Raw genomic sequence first — 15828 nt, 5'->3', positions numbered from 1 at the left:
ATGAGATAATGAACTTCTGAATTTGATAATTATTCAAGGACAAAAAATAATTACCAGACAAAGCTGTGAAATCATTGATCAATATTGAATATGTACTATCACTAATATCGATTGGATCCTTGGATGAAATGACACGTCTACCCTTCTTTAGGGAAACAATTAGCAATGGAATCCTCCTCCAATGCAGGCAAGGCATGCATATCAATATACATGCTCTTCACATTTCTGCATCAGTATAAATGTTCTTCACGTTTTTAAGAAAACATTTACCATTATTAAAAAAATAAACTAAACTTCTATGATATCATATGATTTTTCGTTTTGAATAAAACTGTCTCTTTTAATTATCCACACATGTTTAAAATTTATTCATCGATTATTTTCTCTTAATTACTTGATCAAATGTTATTTCAACTCTCTTGGTCAATCAAAAACTTCTCCAGCTGCACTGAGGCTTGTAGCTCAACGGTAGAGGTAAGGTTTCCTTGCCTTTGTTACCTGGGTTCGAGCCTCAGCGTGCATGCCTGTCACTCCCGCGATGTTTTACCTGCCTACTGGGCTTGCAGGGTGTTCAGTGGGTCCGGGGATTAGTTATGGTGCGCGTAAGCTGGCCCGGACACCCCAGGTTACCAAAAAAAAAAAAAACTTCTCTAGCTTGATTGATTTTTTTTTTATTTATGGTTGGAATATTCCAAGTGATGTGGTAAATGAATAAAAAGGTGACTTGAAGATTCCATGTTTTTATTGTAAAAAGCGCATCTTGATTTTTGAAAAGTGAGGTAGTAATGCTGAAATAGAAAATCTCTTGCAATTACTTTATCTTAAACACGGAGCTAAAGGAAAAGTTGTATTTTTAGTGGGGTTAGCTTTATCTAAACAGAAGATTGGAATAGTTTGGCACCACCGTGGAGCAGTCAGTCCATCATTTTGGAGTAAGATTTTACACTGAAGATGCCATCGTTGTTGAGAGTCCAGATTTTCTTATCCAGCTCACGGTAAAAAAAAGGTTTGAAATCCAGCAAGGATGATAAAAGGGATAGTTATTCTTGTTTAAAATGAAATAGAGGTTTGTGCCATTGCAGGGACTAGAGTCAGATTCCATTGCTTTATCTACCCATGTTAGCCACCAAAGCAGATTTAGAGGAAGACAAAAGATAAAACCTAGGGAAGGTTGTTTTAAGAGGGTAGTCACTAATCTAGTTGTCTAACCAAAAGGATGTTAAACTGCCATTCCCCACCATGAATTTGCACTGATTCATAAAGACGTGGAGAACATCGGTTTGAACAATGGACATGATATCCTTCCAGATCTTGGAGGGTTAGTTGCAGAAAATCAAGATCCCATTCTTATAAGCTGGATTGTACATCAAAGAGATACTCATTTTTCATAAACTTATACCTAGGGAAGAGAATCTCCAAATCCATTTTAGCTGCAGGGCTCTGTTTTTTGATATAAAAGAGCCTACACTGAGGCCTCCTTGTTTCTTATCGTGCATCACTAGTCTCCATTGGATCTTGCAGAAAGATCTCTGCTTGGTACATCCGCACCACAAGAAACGTCGTTGGATGGATGAAAGAAGCCTACCTACCCATTTCAACATCTTGAATACAAACATAAAATATATGGGCAGGGAATTAAGGACACTTTTAATGAGATAAAGACGTCCAACCATGCTTAATAATCTCTCTTTCCACACATGAAACCTTTTACGAAACTTCTCTATCACTGGCTTCCATGTGGATGTACGAGATGGATTGGCTCTTAGTGGCATGCAGAGATATTTGCTTGGAAGGGAGTTTTATCTATAAAAAATAGACGTACCCAAACGCAAGCACAAATGATCATCGACATTAATAGGCCTAAACTCAGAGCAAACAATCTGAGAATTCTTTTGACTTGAACTAATTGATCAATGTCTGCCGGGATGAATATTAGCGTGTCATTTGCATATTACAAGTGGCCGAGGAAAATTCCTGATACGAATTGTAACCCTTTGAGAATGTTCTCCCTAGATGCCTTTTGAAAAAGGACCGAGAGGCCCTAAGCAACTATGTCAAACAGAAAGGGGGAAATCAAATCTCCTTGACGCAGCCCTCGCCGAACAGAGAATTCTTTTGAAGGAGATCCATTGATGAGAACGAAGAGTTTTGATGAAGAAAGACGTTCATAAATCATGCTTCTCCATTTTCTGCCAAACCCTATATAACCCATGATATCTTCTAGGTAATCCCAAAAGACTAGGCCGAAGGCTTTATGGAAATAATTGTTTTTTAATAGAGAGACAAATCAGGAAAAAAACATTGCAGAACACATTAATTAAGAGTAATTAGTCCAAATAATACGATTAATCCTTGAATAAATTGTCCATACAAAGTGAATTATTGGTAGAAAATTGAAGCATATCATTTCAATGTTCCAAAGCCAATTGAGGGAAAGAAGAGTGTGTGTGTATTAGTACAGCTCACAATGCAATGCATTGTGGACTCGCCTGTTCATTTGAACAATTGAGTTTCTTTTTTGTTGATCAAGCTTTTGAAACTTACAATTCAATCCTCACAGGTTATATTACCATTTTTTTTACATTTCTTTTGTTTTCTAGTATTCGAAGATTTGTTGGTTGTTGGTTTTGTAAAATCATATTTTATTACAACAGTAATCCACAGTGATTCTTCTCCCTTTTTTTGTGCTAACTTTTCCTTTTTTTCTTTTTTTTTTCAAAATTATTTTTTTTCAACTTTCTTATTTTTTCTTTTTTCTTTCATTTATTTTTTTTCAAAATTATTTTTGTTGATTCTACCTTTTAAATATTGACATGGTTAAAATTTTTGCTTTGTAATTTTTTTTTAAAATACTGTGGATTGCTGCGATGTTTTTCCACTTAGTTTTTCTATTTTATTTTTTTATTTTTCAAAATTATATTTTTTTTATTTTTTTTTTAATATTGAGCTGATTGAGAATTTAGTTTTGTAATTTTTTTCTTTAAAACATTGTTGATTGCTATAGTGTTTCTCCGCATGGTTTTTTTTCCTCCAAAATTATCTTTATTTTATTTTATTTTTTAATATTGAGCTGGTTAAAAATTACAGTTACAATATGTGAGGAAAGCACTATAACGTTTTTTGAAAATTATTGTCCATTGCTACAGTGTTTTTTCCCATATGGTTTTTTTTTATAATTTTTTTCAAATTATCCTTTTTAATTTTATTTTTTTAATATTGAGTTGTTTGTGAATTACAATTACAAGTCATTACAAATAAGGCTAAATCATGTGGGGAAGCACTGTAGCTTTCATCACAAAACACTGTGAATTGCTACAGTGTTTCCAACATGATTTTTTTTTTGGTGTTTGTTTTGTTATCTTTTTTATATAAAATTGTCTGTATCGATTTTTTTTTAATATTGAGCCAATTAAGAATTTAACTTTGTAATTTTTCTTCTTTAAAACACTGTGAATTCTTGCAATGTTTTCCCATGTGATTTTTTCATGATTTTTTCCAAAATTATCTTTGTCGATTTTTATTTTAATATTGAGTTGGTTAAGAATTATAATTACAATAAAACTAAATCATATGAGGAAAGCGTTGTAGTTTTTCTCACAAAACACTGTGGATTGTTGCAATATTTCTCTAAATGGTTTTTTATTTTATTTTATTGGGAAAAACGTTATACTTTTCCTTCCAAAATTATCTTTGTTGGTTTTTTTTTAATATTAAGTTGGTAGAGAATTTAGCTTTGTAATTTTTTTTCTTTTTATTAACTAAAAAGCTAAATCATGTGGCGAAAGCATTGTATCTTTCCTTACAAAACATTGTAAATTGCTATAAATCATTTTGTTCAGTCTCTAAGTTTTGGATCGCCAACACAACTTTTTTTTTCGTCATGAAATATTTGCTCTATCATACCTTTAATTTCTATTACTTATCTAGCGCTGATTCATAATTATAACACTATCAAATGCATTTATTTTATAAACCTGTGACAGCACGCGGGCATCTCATCTCGTGTCCATTAATTAACCTCGTTTTAGCAAATTTTCCAAGAGGCATCCAGTTTCATGAAACTTTAGGTGAAATGTTTTTAGATGGATGAGAGATGATTGTCACTCATTAGCTCTTTTTCTTGGTGACGGTAAAAGTTAAAAAACATGACTGAAGTCCTTTGCCGTCCTTGACCGGTTGGACCTGCGGTTCTACCGAAACACACTTTCCCTTGTTGATTGACAAAACCACCAAATAACCATGTAGTGGCCTTCCACCTTTCCCTTGTTGATTGAAAAAAAAAAGGCAATAAACCCAAATAAAATAAGAAATTCATGCAATTGAAATGAATAATCCACCAGCCTCGCCCGTAATCTGCTGGCATTGGACTTCAGACCAAAACCATCATGGGCGGGGGATGAAGAGAGAAGATTGAAAAGAGATTGAAAAATCTATTAAACGATTGCGAGTCATGGCAGATATATGTCATTCTCATTCACTTAATTAGAACTAGTCATGCCCAAAACTTAAGGTATCTAATTTGACACTATATTGTCTTTTCTTTAAAATATTATAAAATGTTATTTTAGTAATTCCTCAATTAAATTATATGGACGACAGAAAAAAACTATTTGATATTTCAGGTTTTATTTATTTTGTATATGAAAAATAAATAAAGACCAACTTTGCTAAATTTGCAGCTCTAATCTCCTTTTTTTTTTTTTTTTGTTACTGAACATGGTTTATCTTTATCATAAAAACCTTTGAGCTTTCTCATAAGAGTTCATCCATTTCATTAGAACATACAAGTCATTCCATTTAATTGGACTAAGAAAATCATTCCAATAACAATTATTCATTCTCCATTTGATTTTATCACTGAACAGAGTCCTGAAAAAACTCAGGTCGATAAAAAAACAACCATCAATAATAAGATTTCTCTTTATTCTTTGCATCTATCTCTTTTCTCAAAATAGATCACATAGAGTAATAATATCTCATACCTCGTCCCAGAGGCCATGGTAACATTGTAGAGAAATAAGTTCACGTTTTCATGGGTATAGCCCGGAGAGGCTCACTCTTATGTAATGTAAGCCCAAACGTTTCACTCGTGTCTATATCCTCTGGTGTCAAGTCATCAGCAATCTTCCAATCAAAAGAGTGGATGAGAGATGCCAACGTCAAATGCACCATCTTGTGGCCCAAAGGCAATCCAGGGCAAATCCTTCTTCCTGCTCCAAATGGAATTAGCTCAAAATCTCTTCCTTTCACGTCGGCTTGGCATTCTAGGAACCTTTCAGGCTTGAACGAATTAGGATCTGGCCATATGGCTGGATCTCTTCCTATTGCCCAAATATTGATTAGTATTTGTGCATTTTTGGGCACTGTGAAGCCTTGCATCTCTACTTCGGATACCGCTTTACGGGGCAGCAGGAGTGGAACTGGTGGGTGCAACCGAAATGTCTCTTTGACTATTGCTTGAAGGTAAGGACACTTGGAGATGTCTGATTCTTGAACTGGTCCTTCGACTTGTTGGAGCTCATTTTTGGCTTTGACCATTTTATCAGGGTTCAGTAATAACTCTGTCATTGCCCACTCCACTGTGCTTGAGGTAGTGTCAGTGCCCCCAATGAAAAAATCCTGATGGAAACACGTAAGACAATTAAGTTCTGAACTGAAGGTTAGTGTGCAGAAAAACTTAGTCATAATTATCAATTAGATAATCTAATCTCAATACTTACAGTAAGCAAAACCTGTATGCCGGTGGAGCTCAATTCAGTATTGTTTTCTTTGGCTAGAATCAGCAGGGCATCAAGTATATCATGGCTTGCCTTGGATGCAACCGAAGAAGAACGTGGTCGTGTCCTCTCGTTGATGATACTATCCAAAATTTGAGTTAATCTTTTCAAATAATTATTCGTCTTTCGTCTTACACCTTGTGGATCTACTAATCGAAGTATTGGGAAATAGTCGGCAATATTTGGCTTGCCAATTTGTTCCGTGACACCAACCACGAGATCGCTGAATTCTTGAGACAAATCAGAATTGTAATTGGCTATATCAAGAGAGAAGAAGGTGTTTGAAATTAAATTAAGGGAAGTTGTGAAAACAGATCGACGAATGTCAACAGCGTGTCCGTTGTTGCAATTTTCATGAACATATTCAAGCATTTCTTGAACTTTCTTTCCACGGAGGGCTTGGCTGGCATCAAGCCTTTGCGAAGTGAACATTTGTGTGGCAGTGAGTTTTCTGAGAAATTTCCAATGAGTCGACGCAGGCAACCATAAGATTGAGTTTCTGTGGTGTACACGTAGAGCATCTGGGACTGTTCTGCTAGACAATGCTTGGTCATGTTTCTGTAATGCTTCTTTGGCAATATTCGGAGAGGAGATGACTATTGTGGTTATCCTACCAAGCTTGAGGGTCATTAAAGGTCCATAAGTTTGTGAGAGTTTAGCAAGTGTTCGGTGGGGCTTGTCACCGAGGGCTAAAATGTTTCCAATTATCGGCAATTGGCGAGGGCCAGGTGGGAGGACGGTGCAACCGGAGTTCCGGCGAAGTAGAACGGATGCGTTGAGCACGTGTAGACATGCCCAACAAAAAGAAATTAGTAGCAGGTAAAAAAGGTACTCCATTGGCTGATATTTTCTTATGGCCTCTCTTTATCTCCTCTCTACAATGTGCTAGAGGCATGCATATATAGGTTTTTTTTTGGAGTTTGAAATGGATTTTTTAAAAACTTTGTTTTTCAGGTGAATATAAATTCAAAATTCAATTTTTTAAATTCAAAAAATTTACACACCGACGTTTCAATCATTCACAGTTGGTTGAAAAGTCAGAAAAATATTAGACAAATAATAGCATGTGATTCTGACCTTTTATAAATATCCCTGTATTTTTTATTTTTATATATTTTTTAAAAAATCTCTTTAAATCAATTTATTAATATAACATTAATTTTAGTGATTGTCTAATTTTGTCACTGTTTTAAAAAAGATTAGGGTTTTTTTTATGATGATATTCTCAATAGCTTTATAAATAATTATGTATTAGCCTAATATGAAATATTTTAAAAATAATTTACTCATTGATATTTAATAAGGATAAAATATCTATTTTTTTATTTTTTTTATTGCATTTCTTGATATAATTTTCTTAGATTTATTGTTTTTTTATGACAAGGATGCAGCACGTGAACCAAAACAAAATTTAAGCTTGGAACCAAGTGAAGACACACCATGAGAGAATGAAATTCTGAATTATTCAAGGACAAAATAATTACCAGACCAAGCAGTGAAATCATCTATCAATATTGAATATGTACTTTCACTAATATAGACTGGATCCCTTGGATGAAATGACACCTCTACCCTTCATTAGGGAAACAATTAGCAAGGGAACCCGCTTCCAATGCAGGCAGAGGCATGCATATCAATATACATGCTCTTCACGATTCTGCATCAGTATAAATGTTCTTCACGTTTCGAAGAAAACATTTACCATTATTTAATATGAAAGAAATAAACTGAACTTCTCTTCTATGGATATCATATGATTTTTTTATTTTAAATAAAACTGTCTCGTTTAATTATCCACGCATGTTTAAATCAAATGCTTTTAAACGTTTTATGAAGATCTGTCATAACTAGACAGGTATTTATCACAAATAAACATATAATAAACTATGTGTATGGTTTAACAAATACTTTTAAGAATCAATGATTCAAGAAGAGGTTTGGTCATGCCATATTAGTATAATGGCTAAAAAAAATCATAACTTTTGATCCTATCATTATAACAGGCTCAAATTTTTATCGATTCATCCACTACACGGTTGTCCTCAAATTAGGCTTTAAGGATTTTATTTTATTCAGTTTTGTTATTTTTTTCTCTAAATTTTATGATTATTAGCTATTTTTATTTTTTATTTTAGGATTTGATTTTCTCTACCATGTTAAGGTCAGTTTTAGGGCTGTATAAAGACATGTAAACCTCGTAGAGATATAAATCATCAAATTAATATTTTAGAAATATAAAAAAAAGATTAAGGGTTATTTGTGTTTTAACCCTATTTCAATCAATTTTCTATTTTATATGCTTGTTGTTATCCTTGTTGTGTTTTCGCTTGTATTGGTTGGTATCATAGCCCAATTATTCTAGGTTATTGATTGCTATGTGTTCCAATCCTAGGTCATTTATGCTTAATATATATTGCTAAACAACCATAGTGGGAAGACGACGAAGAGTTAGACATGATCTGATATGAAGGGATTAGGATGTTCTCTTCGCGAGAGAAATGCTTAGAAGCTCATGATAGAAGATATGCGAAGAAAAATTTCAGAATTAGCTCGTTAGTTAAAATAGAGAGACCTATGGGAACAAAAACAAGAGGAAAGTGACCATGCATTCTTATGTAGTACGTAAAACTCGTTCGAGATACAAGAGTATAGGAAACAACCTTTTGATAATGGAAAGAAAATAAGAACCAAAGATTTCTGAATTTGTATTAAAATCTCTAAATTTGATGGAACTTTATAAGCGACAGAGTTCATCAATTCATTGAATGAGATGGAACGATTTTTTTTAATACAAAGAGGTTCCCAAACATATACGAGTGAAATTAATTGTGATTAGATTGAAGGATAGAACTTCTGCCTGGTAGGAACAATTAAAGAGAAAAAGTTAGAGATAAGGAAAGTCGAGAATCAATGGTTGTGAAAAGATGAAGAAGATGAGGGATTGGGAAAAGATGATTATGATTTTGATTCTTTCTGCCTTGTTATGGCAGTTTCAGGCTTATATAAAGACTTGCAAACCTTTTATCATGGAGGAAGAACTTATCATATTAATATTTTGGAAACAAAAAAATAAGATTTTATGGTTCTTGGTGTTTAAACCCTATTTCGGCCAATTCTCTACTTCGGTGCTTGCTGCTATTCTTATTGTGCTACTGCCCGCATCAGCAGGCTTGGCTTTCCAGGCGTAGATGCGCTTGGGCTCTTTACTAGCCAGCCATGCGGGTGGATCTATCTTTTTTTTTTTTTGTATTTTTTTTCTTTTCATTTATTTTTCTACTTATTAATATCCTCTCTCTTATTTTTTAAATTTTTGTTTTAACTTTTTTTTAATGGTTACTTATCTTTTAAAATGAATTTTTTTAATTTCATAATACTTTAAAGATGTTATTATATTTTATTTTTAATTGTTTCCCTCTTATATTTATACAAATGAGTTATATTTTAATAGCTAATTATAAAACAAAATCTGTTTTTCTTTATTAGCAACAAGAATTAGCCTCTAACATAAAATAAATCAAAACATGTAAAATAAAACATTCATATTTACATCTATCTTTTGTTTTTACTAAAGAAACTTGCCTTTTGCTTTGTTATTTAATTAGCTTTATCATGACCTTTATTTATTTATTTATCATTTTATTTATATTTATTTTATTTTATCAAGTATAAACAATATTTTTTTTTATTTCTCAACTAAAAAGAATTATGATACGTGAAAATAAATTCATTGTGTAGTCACCTCATTCTTGTAAGTTAGAAATTAAGTTAGAAATTAACTTAAAATCTTATATATAACTTAGCATTGGTTTATATATATATATATATATATATATAAACCGTGTACCACTGGAGTACTGGACCACCCAAACGAATCAATTTTGGTTTCCAGACAAGGCTGTCGGGGGTGAACGTGCACATTACCCCAAATAATTGACAAGCACAACCCACGCGGTTGGATAGAAAGGAAAACGTTTTTTTCACCTCACTCACCCGCTTCCCTCCACCGCTGAAAATATATATCATAGTTTTGAAACCCGGTAAGTTGGTGACCTTGAAAAAACTCGTGATATAGGTTTTGAGTTGGATTGTTCACAGGGCTGAGTTTCAAAACTTTTTTTTTATGATTCGAGGAAACCTCACTTTTTGAAAAGCGTACTTTGTGAGTCCAGGTGAGCAAGTAAAACCCCGACTGTCCCAGACTCTTACAAGAGGTGCACGCCCTGACTCGAACTCGAGATCTGCTGAGTTTCAAAACTCTGGTCTGTAAATTCTCTTATTAATTTTTTCAACGGAGTCAAGTCTCTCCTTTTCTAATCGTTTTTAAAATTTTTAAATATATTAAAAGGAAACTCCAAACATTTTAAAAAAATCTAAAATTCATACAAGCATAAAATCATAATTATATAAAATAAAAATTTATAACAAATATGCTTTCAACATAAATATAATAAAAAAATTCTAATATGCATACTAAGTATATATTTAAATTTATAATTGATATCAAATTAAAGTCCTAACATGCATTCTAATAATAAAAATATTTATTTTTAAATTAAATATAAAAAATACTTATATGTTGAAGTATTTTAAAATAATACAGTTTTTGTTGTTGTTTAAGATGAATTTTTTATCTTTATGATTAATTGCTACTCATCTTATAGAACTAAGATATTTACAAAATGTCTCCTAATATTCTAACAACACCACTCTAATTTAGATGCACTTCTAAACAATGTCTTTGAATCAAAGTAAAATAACTCAATTATATCTCAACAAAATGAACTTTAGCTCTAGATTTGGGATGATATCCAAAGCATAAAAATAGAGAGTTTTGTTTCTTTTTTATGTGTGATAAATTGTTTTTAGAGGGTTTTAAATTTCACCAAAACACACTAACAAAAAGTTCTTTAAGATCAATTTCTATCACTCATAATTAGTTTAAATCATATTAATATTTTATTTTAAAGAGTTCATGTTGTAGATTAAGGGGGTGTTTGGTAGTGTAATATCGGTTACTTTTTAAAGTGTTTTTCACTCGAAAATGCATCAAAATAATATATTTTTTATTTTTTTAAAATTATTTTTGATACCATCACAACAAAATAATTCCAAAAACAATAAAAAAATTAATTTGAAGGAAATGTTTTTTAAAAAAATAATTTTTTTTCAAAAGCACTTTTGAATAAAAAAAAACAAACATACTCTAAATATCAATAAAGATTTAACCAATAAATAAATAAATAAGAATCCCATTTTTAACTTGGATATGTCCGTTAATTAACCTCGTTTTAGCAAATTTTCCAACAGGCATCCAGTTTCATGAAAATTTAGATGAAATGCTTTTAGATGGATGAGAGATGATTGTCACTCCTTAGCTCTTTTTCTTGGTGACAGTAAAAGTTAAAAAACATGACTGATGTCCTTTGCCGTCCGTGACCAGTTTGGTTAACACAAAGGCAAATCCCAAGGCCTCAGCAGGTATCCTCTTCGGCTCTTATCCCACTTCTGTTTGTTGGTTTAAATTGGATAGTTTATCCCAAAACAAATTGTTAAGTTCAGTCAGTCGGTTTTTTAATTTTTTTTTATTTAAAAAAATATTAAATTAATGTTTTTAGATATTGTTTTATAATTTTTATATGTTAATATAAAAGATATTTTTTTAAAATATATCATTTAATATATTTTCAATTAAAAAATATATTTGTTTTTAAAAAAATACAGAACATATCGCGAAACACTCTCTTGCGCCAAACACTCTCTGAAAAAATCAAAGTTCTGATCTATAGCTGTAAGATTCATTAAATCAGACCTAACTATGAAGTCCTAAAGGTTCACGTCAAAAATATAAACACATTTTAGGTGTTGCATGATTAATGACTTGCTAATTTTCGTGAAACACTAAAGGAACTCTATCAATCTGATTAGAAATCTGACAATATCATGTTCCTGTTGCTGATTTGTGTCCACAAGTTTAATGGAAGAGTGGAAGTATGGCCTCAAATATTCTCCGTCCATATTCTCCGGTTTCGAGTCATCTTGAACATACGAAGCCAGCTCGAAATAAAATTAGCTCAAAATTTACTATGTTTAAATTAAATAAAAGATGATACTTATTATTATTAATTTTTGATTGATGTGGGTGTTCGGGGCAACTTGCGCGTAGCTCGACTAATCTCACAGGCCCTGAAGTTAATGACCATGTAAACCTCCAGTGACCCTGATATTTGTGGGACTCGAACTGGTGACCTCCAGGAAACAAACTCAGGTTCTGACCAGTTGAGCTACACCTCTCATGGTTAGATAATACTTATTTTTTAAAACACTTTAAAGTAATGAAATTTTTATTATTGTTAATGATGAATCATTTGTTCTTAAAGTTTTATTGTCCATCACTTATACAACTAAGATATTTGCAACATAGCCAACCATTTAGGTGGTGGTCCAGTGGTAAGAGCTTGGGGCCAAGAGGTTTGCTCCCTCTATGGTCTCAGGTTCGAGTCTTGTGGTTGCTCATATGATGGCCACTGGAGGCTTACATGGTCATTAACTCCAGGGCCCGTGAGATTAGTCGAGGTGCGCACAAGCTGGCTCGAACACCCACGTTAAACTAAAAAAAAAGATATTTGCAACATAGCCATCTAGTAGGTGGCCCAGTGATAAAAGCTTGGGATCAAGGGGTTTGCTCCCCCTGTGATTTTAAGTTCGAGCCATGTGGTTGTTACTATGATGGCCACTGAAGGCTTACATGGTCTTTAACTTCAGGGCCCGTGAGATTAGTTAAGATCCGCACAAGCTGGCCTGGACAACCACGTTAATTAAAAAAAAAAAATATTTGCAACATGTCTCTCAAGATTCCAATAAAATCATCTTAATTTATATGCACTTGTAAACAAGATCTTTAAACCAAAGTAAAAGAACTCAATTATCTCTCAGCAAAGTGAATCTGAGTTCTAGATTTAAAAGGATAACCAAAATATAACAAGATAAGGAAAATACTAAAAATGAGTTTAGAAAGAGTATGTCAAAATTTGATAAAAAAAAAATGTTCGAAACTATGAATTTTAAAAGTTAAAAAGTTAAATAATTAATTATAATAATAATCATAATCAATTCTTATTATAATTAATCTTTATTTAGCCATATAAATCATGAATTAAATCTAAAAATAAGATAATTGGCAGGTTATCAACGACAACAACAGTTAAGAACGTGAATGGTGTCCTTTGCCGACCGCTAACACATGGCAAGTCCTAAGGCCAAAGCAAAGCAAGTATCTAATGGGAGGAGCCTGGGACGTGGCGGCGGTGATCAGGACGGCAATGATGGCGAGATGCAGAATGGTGGCTCGTCTCATGGCTGTTCACTGCGGTTTGGTTTGTGTAGGGTTGGAAAGTATTAATAAAGGACGCGGTGTGCACTGCGTCGACAAAGTTTAAGGGCTGAGTGAGGAGTTTGGTGGAATGGAAGGGGAGTTGTGAGATTCCTTGACGCGGGGCATGTGGGTGTGGGAGACACAAAGAGGTAGTTCATGATTGTGAAATATTTCTGTATATTTAATTGCAAAATTGTGTCTCATGTCAAGATTCTGAAAAGAGGCAGTGTCAGAGAAAGAAGACTTTTCAAATGCTTAGTTTATTGATTATCCAATTTAACAGTTAAAGAAGAGGGTTGAAACATGATAGAGTGATTTTTATGAATGAAAGAGGCAAAATTTGAGTTTTTGACCGTTCTTGAAACTTCAGGTGAGATGTTTTGGGTGGAAGAGAGATGATTGTCGCGCATTAGCTATTTTTCCCGGTGAATGAAGGTAAAATAAAATTCTCGTCGGCAGGTTATCAACGACAACGACAACGACAACGACAACGACAGTTCAGAACATGAATGATGGTGTCCTTTGCCGACCGTTAACACAAGGCAAGTCCTAAGGCCTGAGCAAAGCAGGTATCCTCTTCGCCCACTTCCTGCTTTTCACGGATAAAAAATAAGAAATCTTTACTTACCATATTTTTCTTGATTTATCCAGGATACCGACATTGAGAATGGATTCAATCGCCACGACACGTGTGACAATTAGTTTAACATTTAAGTGGTTACCCAATTTTGTCATTGTTTTAAAGAAGATTAGGGTTTTTTCTATTATGATATTGTCAATTGCTTTATAAATAATTATATATTAACCTAATATGAAATATTTTTAAAATAATTTAATCGTTGATATTTAATAAGGGCAAAATATCTATTTTTTTATTGTATTTTTTTATATAATTTTCTTAGATTTATTGTTCTTAAATCTTTTTCATATAGATGTGTAAAAATAATAGATTCAAATTTTTTAAAATAAAACTAGCTTTCACAATCATAACAAATTTTCATTTAAAAAACACTTTTTCATAAAAAAAGAAATGCATGAATAAAAAAAATTAAGCTTTTGATTAGAAGTATACTCTCATTATAGTTTTTGCAAAAAATCGTTCTATTTTTTTAAAATTAAATTTGATTTTTATTTTTTAATTTTTTTAATTGAATTAATTTTTTAACATCATAAATAAATAGGATGTAGCACGTGAACCAAAACAAATTTTAAGCTTGAAATTAAACCAGGTGAACAGAACATGAGATAATGAACTTCTCTGAATTTGATAATTATTCAAGGACAAAAAATAATTACCAGACCAAGCTGTGAAATCATCAATCAATATTGAATATGCGCCATCACTAATATAGACCGGATCCTTGGATGAAATGAAACGTCTACCATTCCTTGAGGAAACAATTAGCAAGGGAATCCGCCTCCATTGCAGGCAGAGGCATGCATATCAATATGCATGCTCTTCACGTTTCTGCATCAGTATAACTAGTCTTCACGTTTCTAAGAAAACATTTACCATTATTCAATACAAAAAAAAAAAAAAACTAAACTTCTCTTCTATTAATATCATATGATTTTTTGTTTTGAATAAAACTGTCTCATTTAATTATCCATGCATGTTTAAAATTTATTCATCAATCATTTTCTCTTAGTTCGATCATGATTTTTAATTACTTGATCAAATGATATTTCAACTCTCTTAGTCATTTGAACAGTCAAGCTTTTAAAACTTACAATTTTACATTTCTTTTGTTTTCTGGTAGTCGAAGATTTGTTGGTTGTCGGTTTTGTAAAATCACATTTTATTCCAGGTCTAAGATAGGAATTAAAAAAAAGATAATATTTAACAAAGAACAATAAAACATACCCCATTTAGATCTTTGCATGAAAATTTTCAATTTAATCCCTCAAGTTTTTTTTTCTTATCTTCTTATCCCTGTTATTTTTGTGATTCACGTTTCGATGCCAAACTTTATTTTTTTTCATGTTTTGGTTCATGGATATGGAGAGAGAAGAGAAAACATTATAAAAAAAAATCTAAGAGAGAGAAAGTGCTTGGTTCAAAATATTTTGGGCCGATATTTGTATTAATAAGTTCATATTATAGAGAAGAGTTTAATGAAAGTGATGTTTTTCTATAATCATTCCAAAAAAAAGTCTATTAATTTTTTTTATTCGATTGATTTTTACTTTTTTGAACTGATTGGAGAGTTTCAAGGGTTTTAATGGATTTATTAAAGTCTTATAGTGTTTTCAAGTGAAAATGAGGAGGAAAATGGTTTGGATGATTCAAACTTGAACCATGTTTTTATGATGACTAAAGGTGATTGAAAAACAATCCAGTAAATTATCAATCAATTGTTTAGAAAAAAAAGAAGTAAAGTGGAAAACTCCAAAAAAACAAGTTCCAAACATGGGATCGAAGATATAGCTAGACCAGCAAAAACTAAGGGTTGCAAGTAGTCTTATGGAGATCTGTCATAACTAGGTGGGTATTTATGATAAACAAACTATGTGTATAGCATAACAAATGTTTTTAAGGATCAGCGGCTCAAGAGAAGATTTGATCATGCTATATTGGTATAGTGACTAAAAGAGACCAAAACTTTTGATCCTACCGTTAAATCAAGCTTAAATTTTTATTGGTTCATCCACTACATGGTTGTCCTCAAATTAGGTTCT

The 15828-nt window shown here is 32.2% G+C and overlaps 1 protein-coding gene and 1 long non-coding RNA gene across 3 annotated transcripts; one reads left to right on the top strand and one right to left on the bottom strand.

Annotated features, from left to right (window-relative positions):
- Nucleotides 1–4902: 4902 nt before the first annotated feature.
- On the bottom strand, nucleotides 4903–6662 carry LOC133691863 (cytochrome P450 76T24-like). The gene is made up of 2 exons (XM_062112476.1): nucleotides 5721–6662; nucleotides 4903–5619 (listed from the first exon to the last, which is right to left on the bottom strand). The coding sequence occupies exons 1-2, from the start codon at nucleotides 6612–6614 to the stop codon at nucleotides 5023–5025; spliced, it is 1491 nt and encodes a 496-aa protein (XP_061968460.1). The 5' UTR covers nucleotides 6615–6662; the 3' UTR covers nucleotides 4903–5022.
- LOC133691864 (uncharacterized) lies at nucleotides 5335–7518 on the top strand. Of its 2 annotated transcripts, none has more exons than XR_009841747.1 (4): nucleotides 5335–5463; nucleotides 5547–5659; nucleotides 5778–6596; nucleotides 7162–7518. It is a non-coding gene; the product is annotated as an uncharacterized LOC133691864 (long non-coding RNA). The 2 variants fall into 2 exon arrangements; XR_009841748.1 differs by having other exon boundaries at nucleotides 5778–6605.
- Nucleotides 7519–15828: the final 8310 nt, after the last annotated feature.

The sequence above is a fragment of the Populus nigra genome, chromosome 4, assembly GCF_951802175.1.
Source record: "Populus nigra chromosome 4, ddPopNigr1.1, whole genome shotgun sequence".
Taxonomy (NCBI): Eukaryota; Viridiplantae; Streptophyta; class Magnoliopsida; order Malpighiales; family Salicaceae; genus Populus; species Populus nigra.
This window is presented reverse-complemented; position numbering and strand designations above follow the sequence as displayed.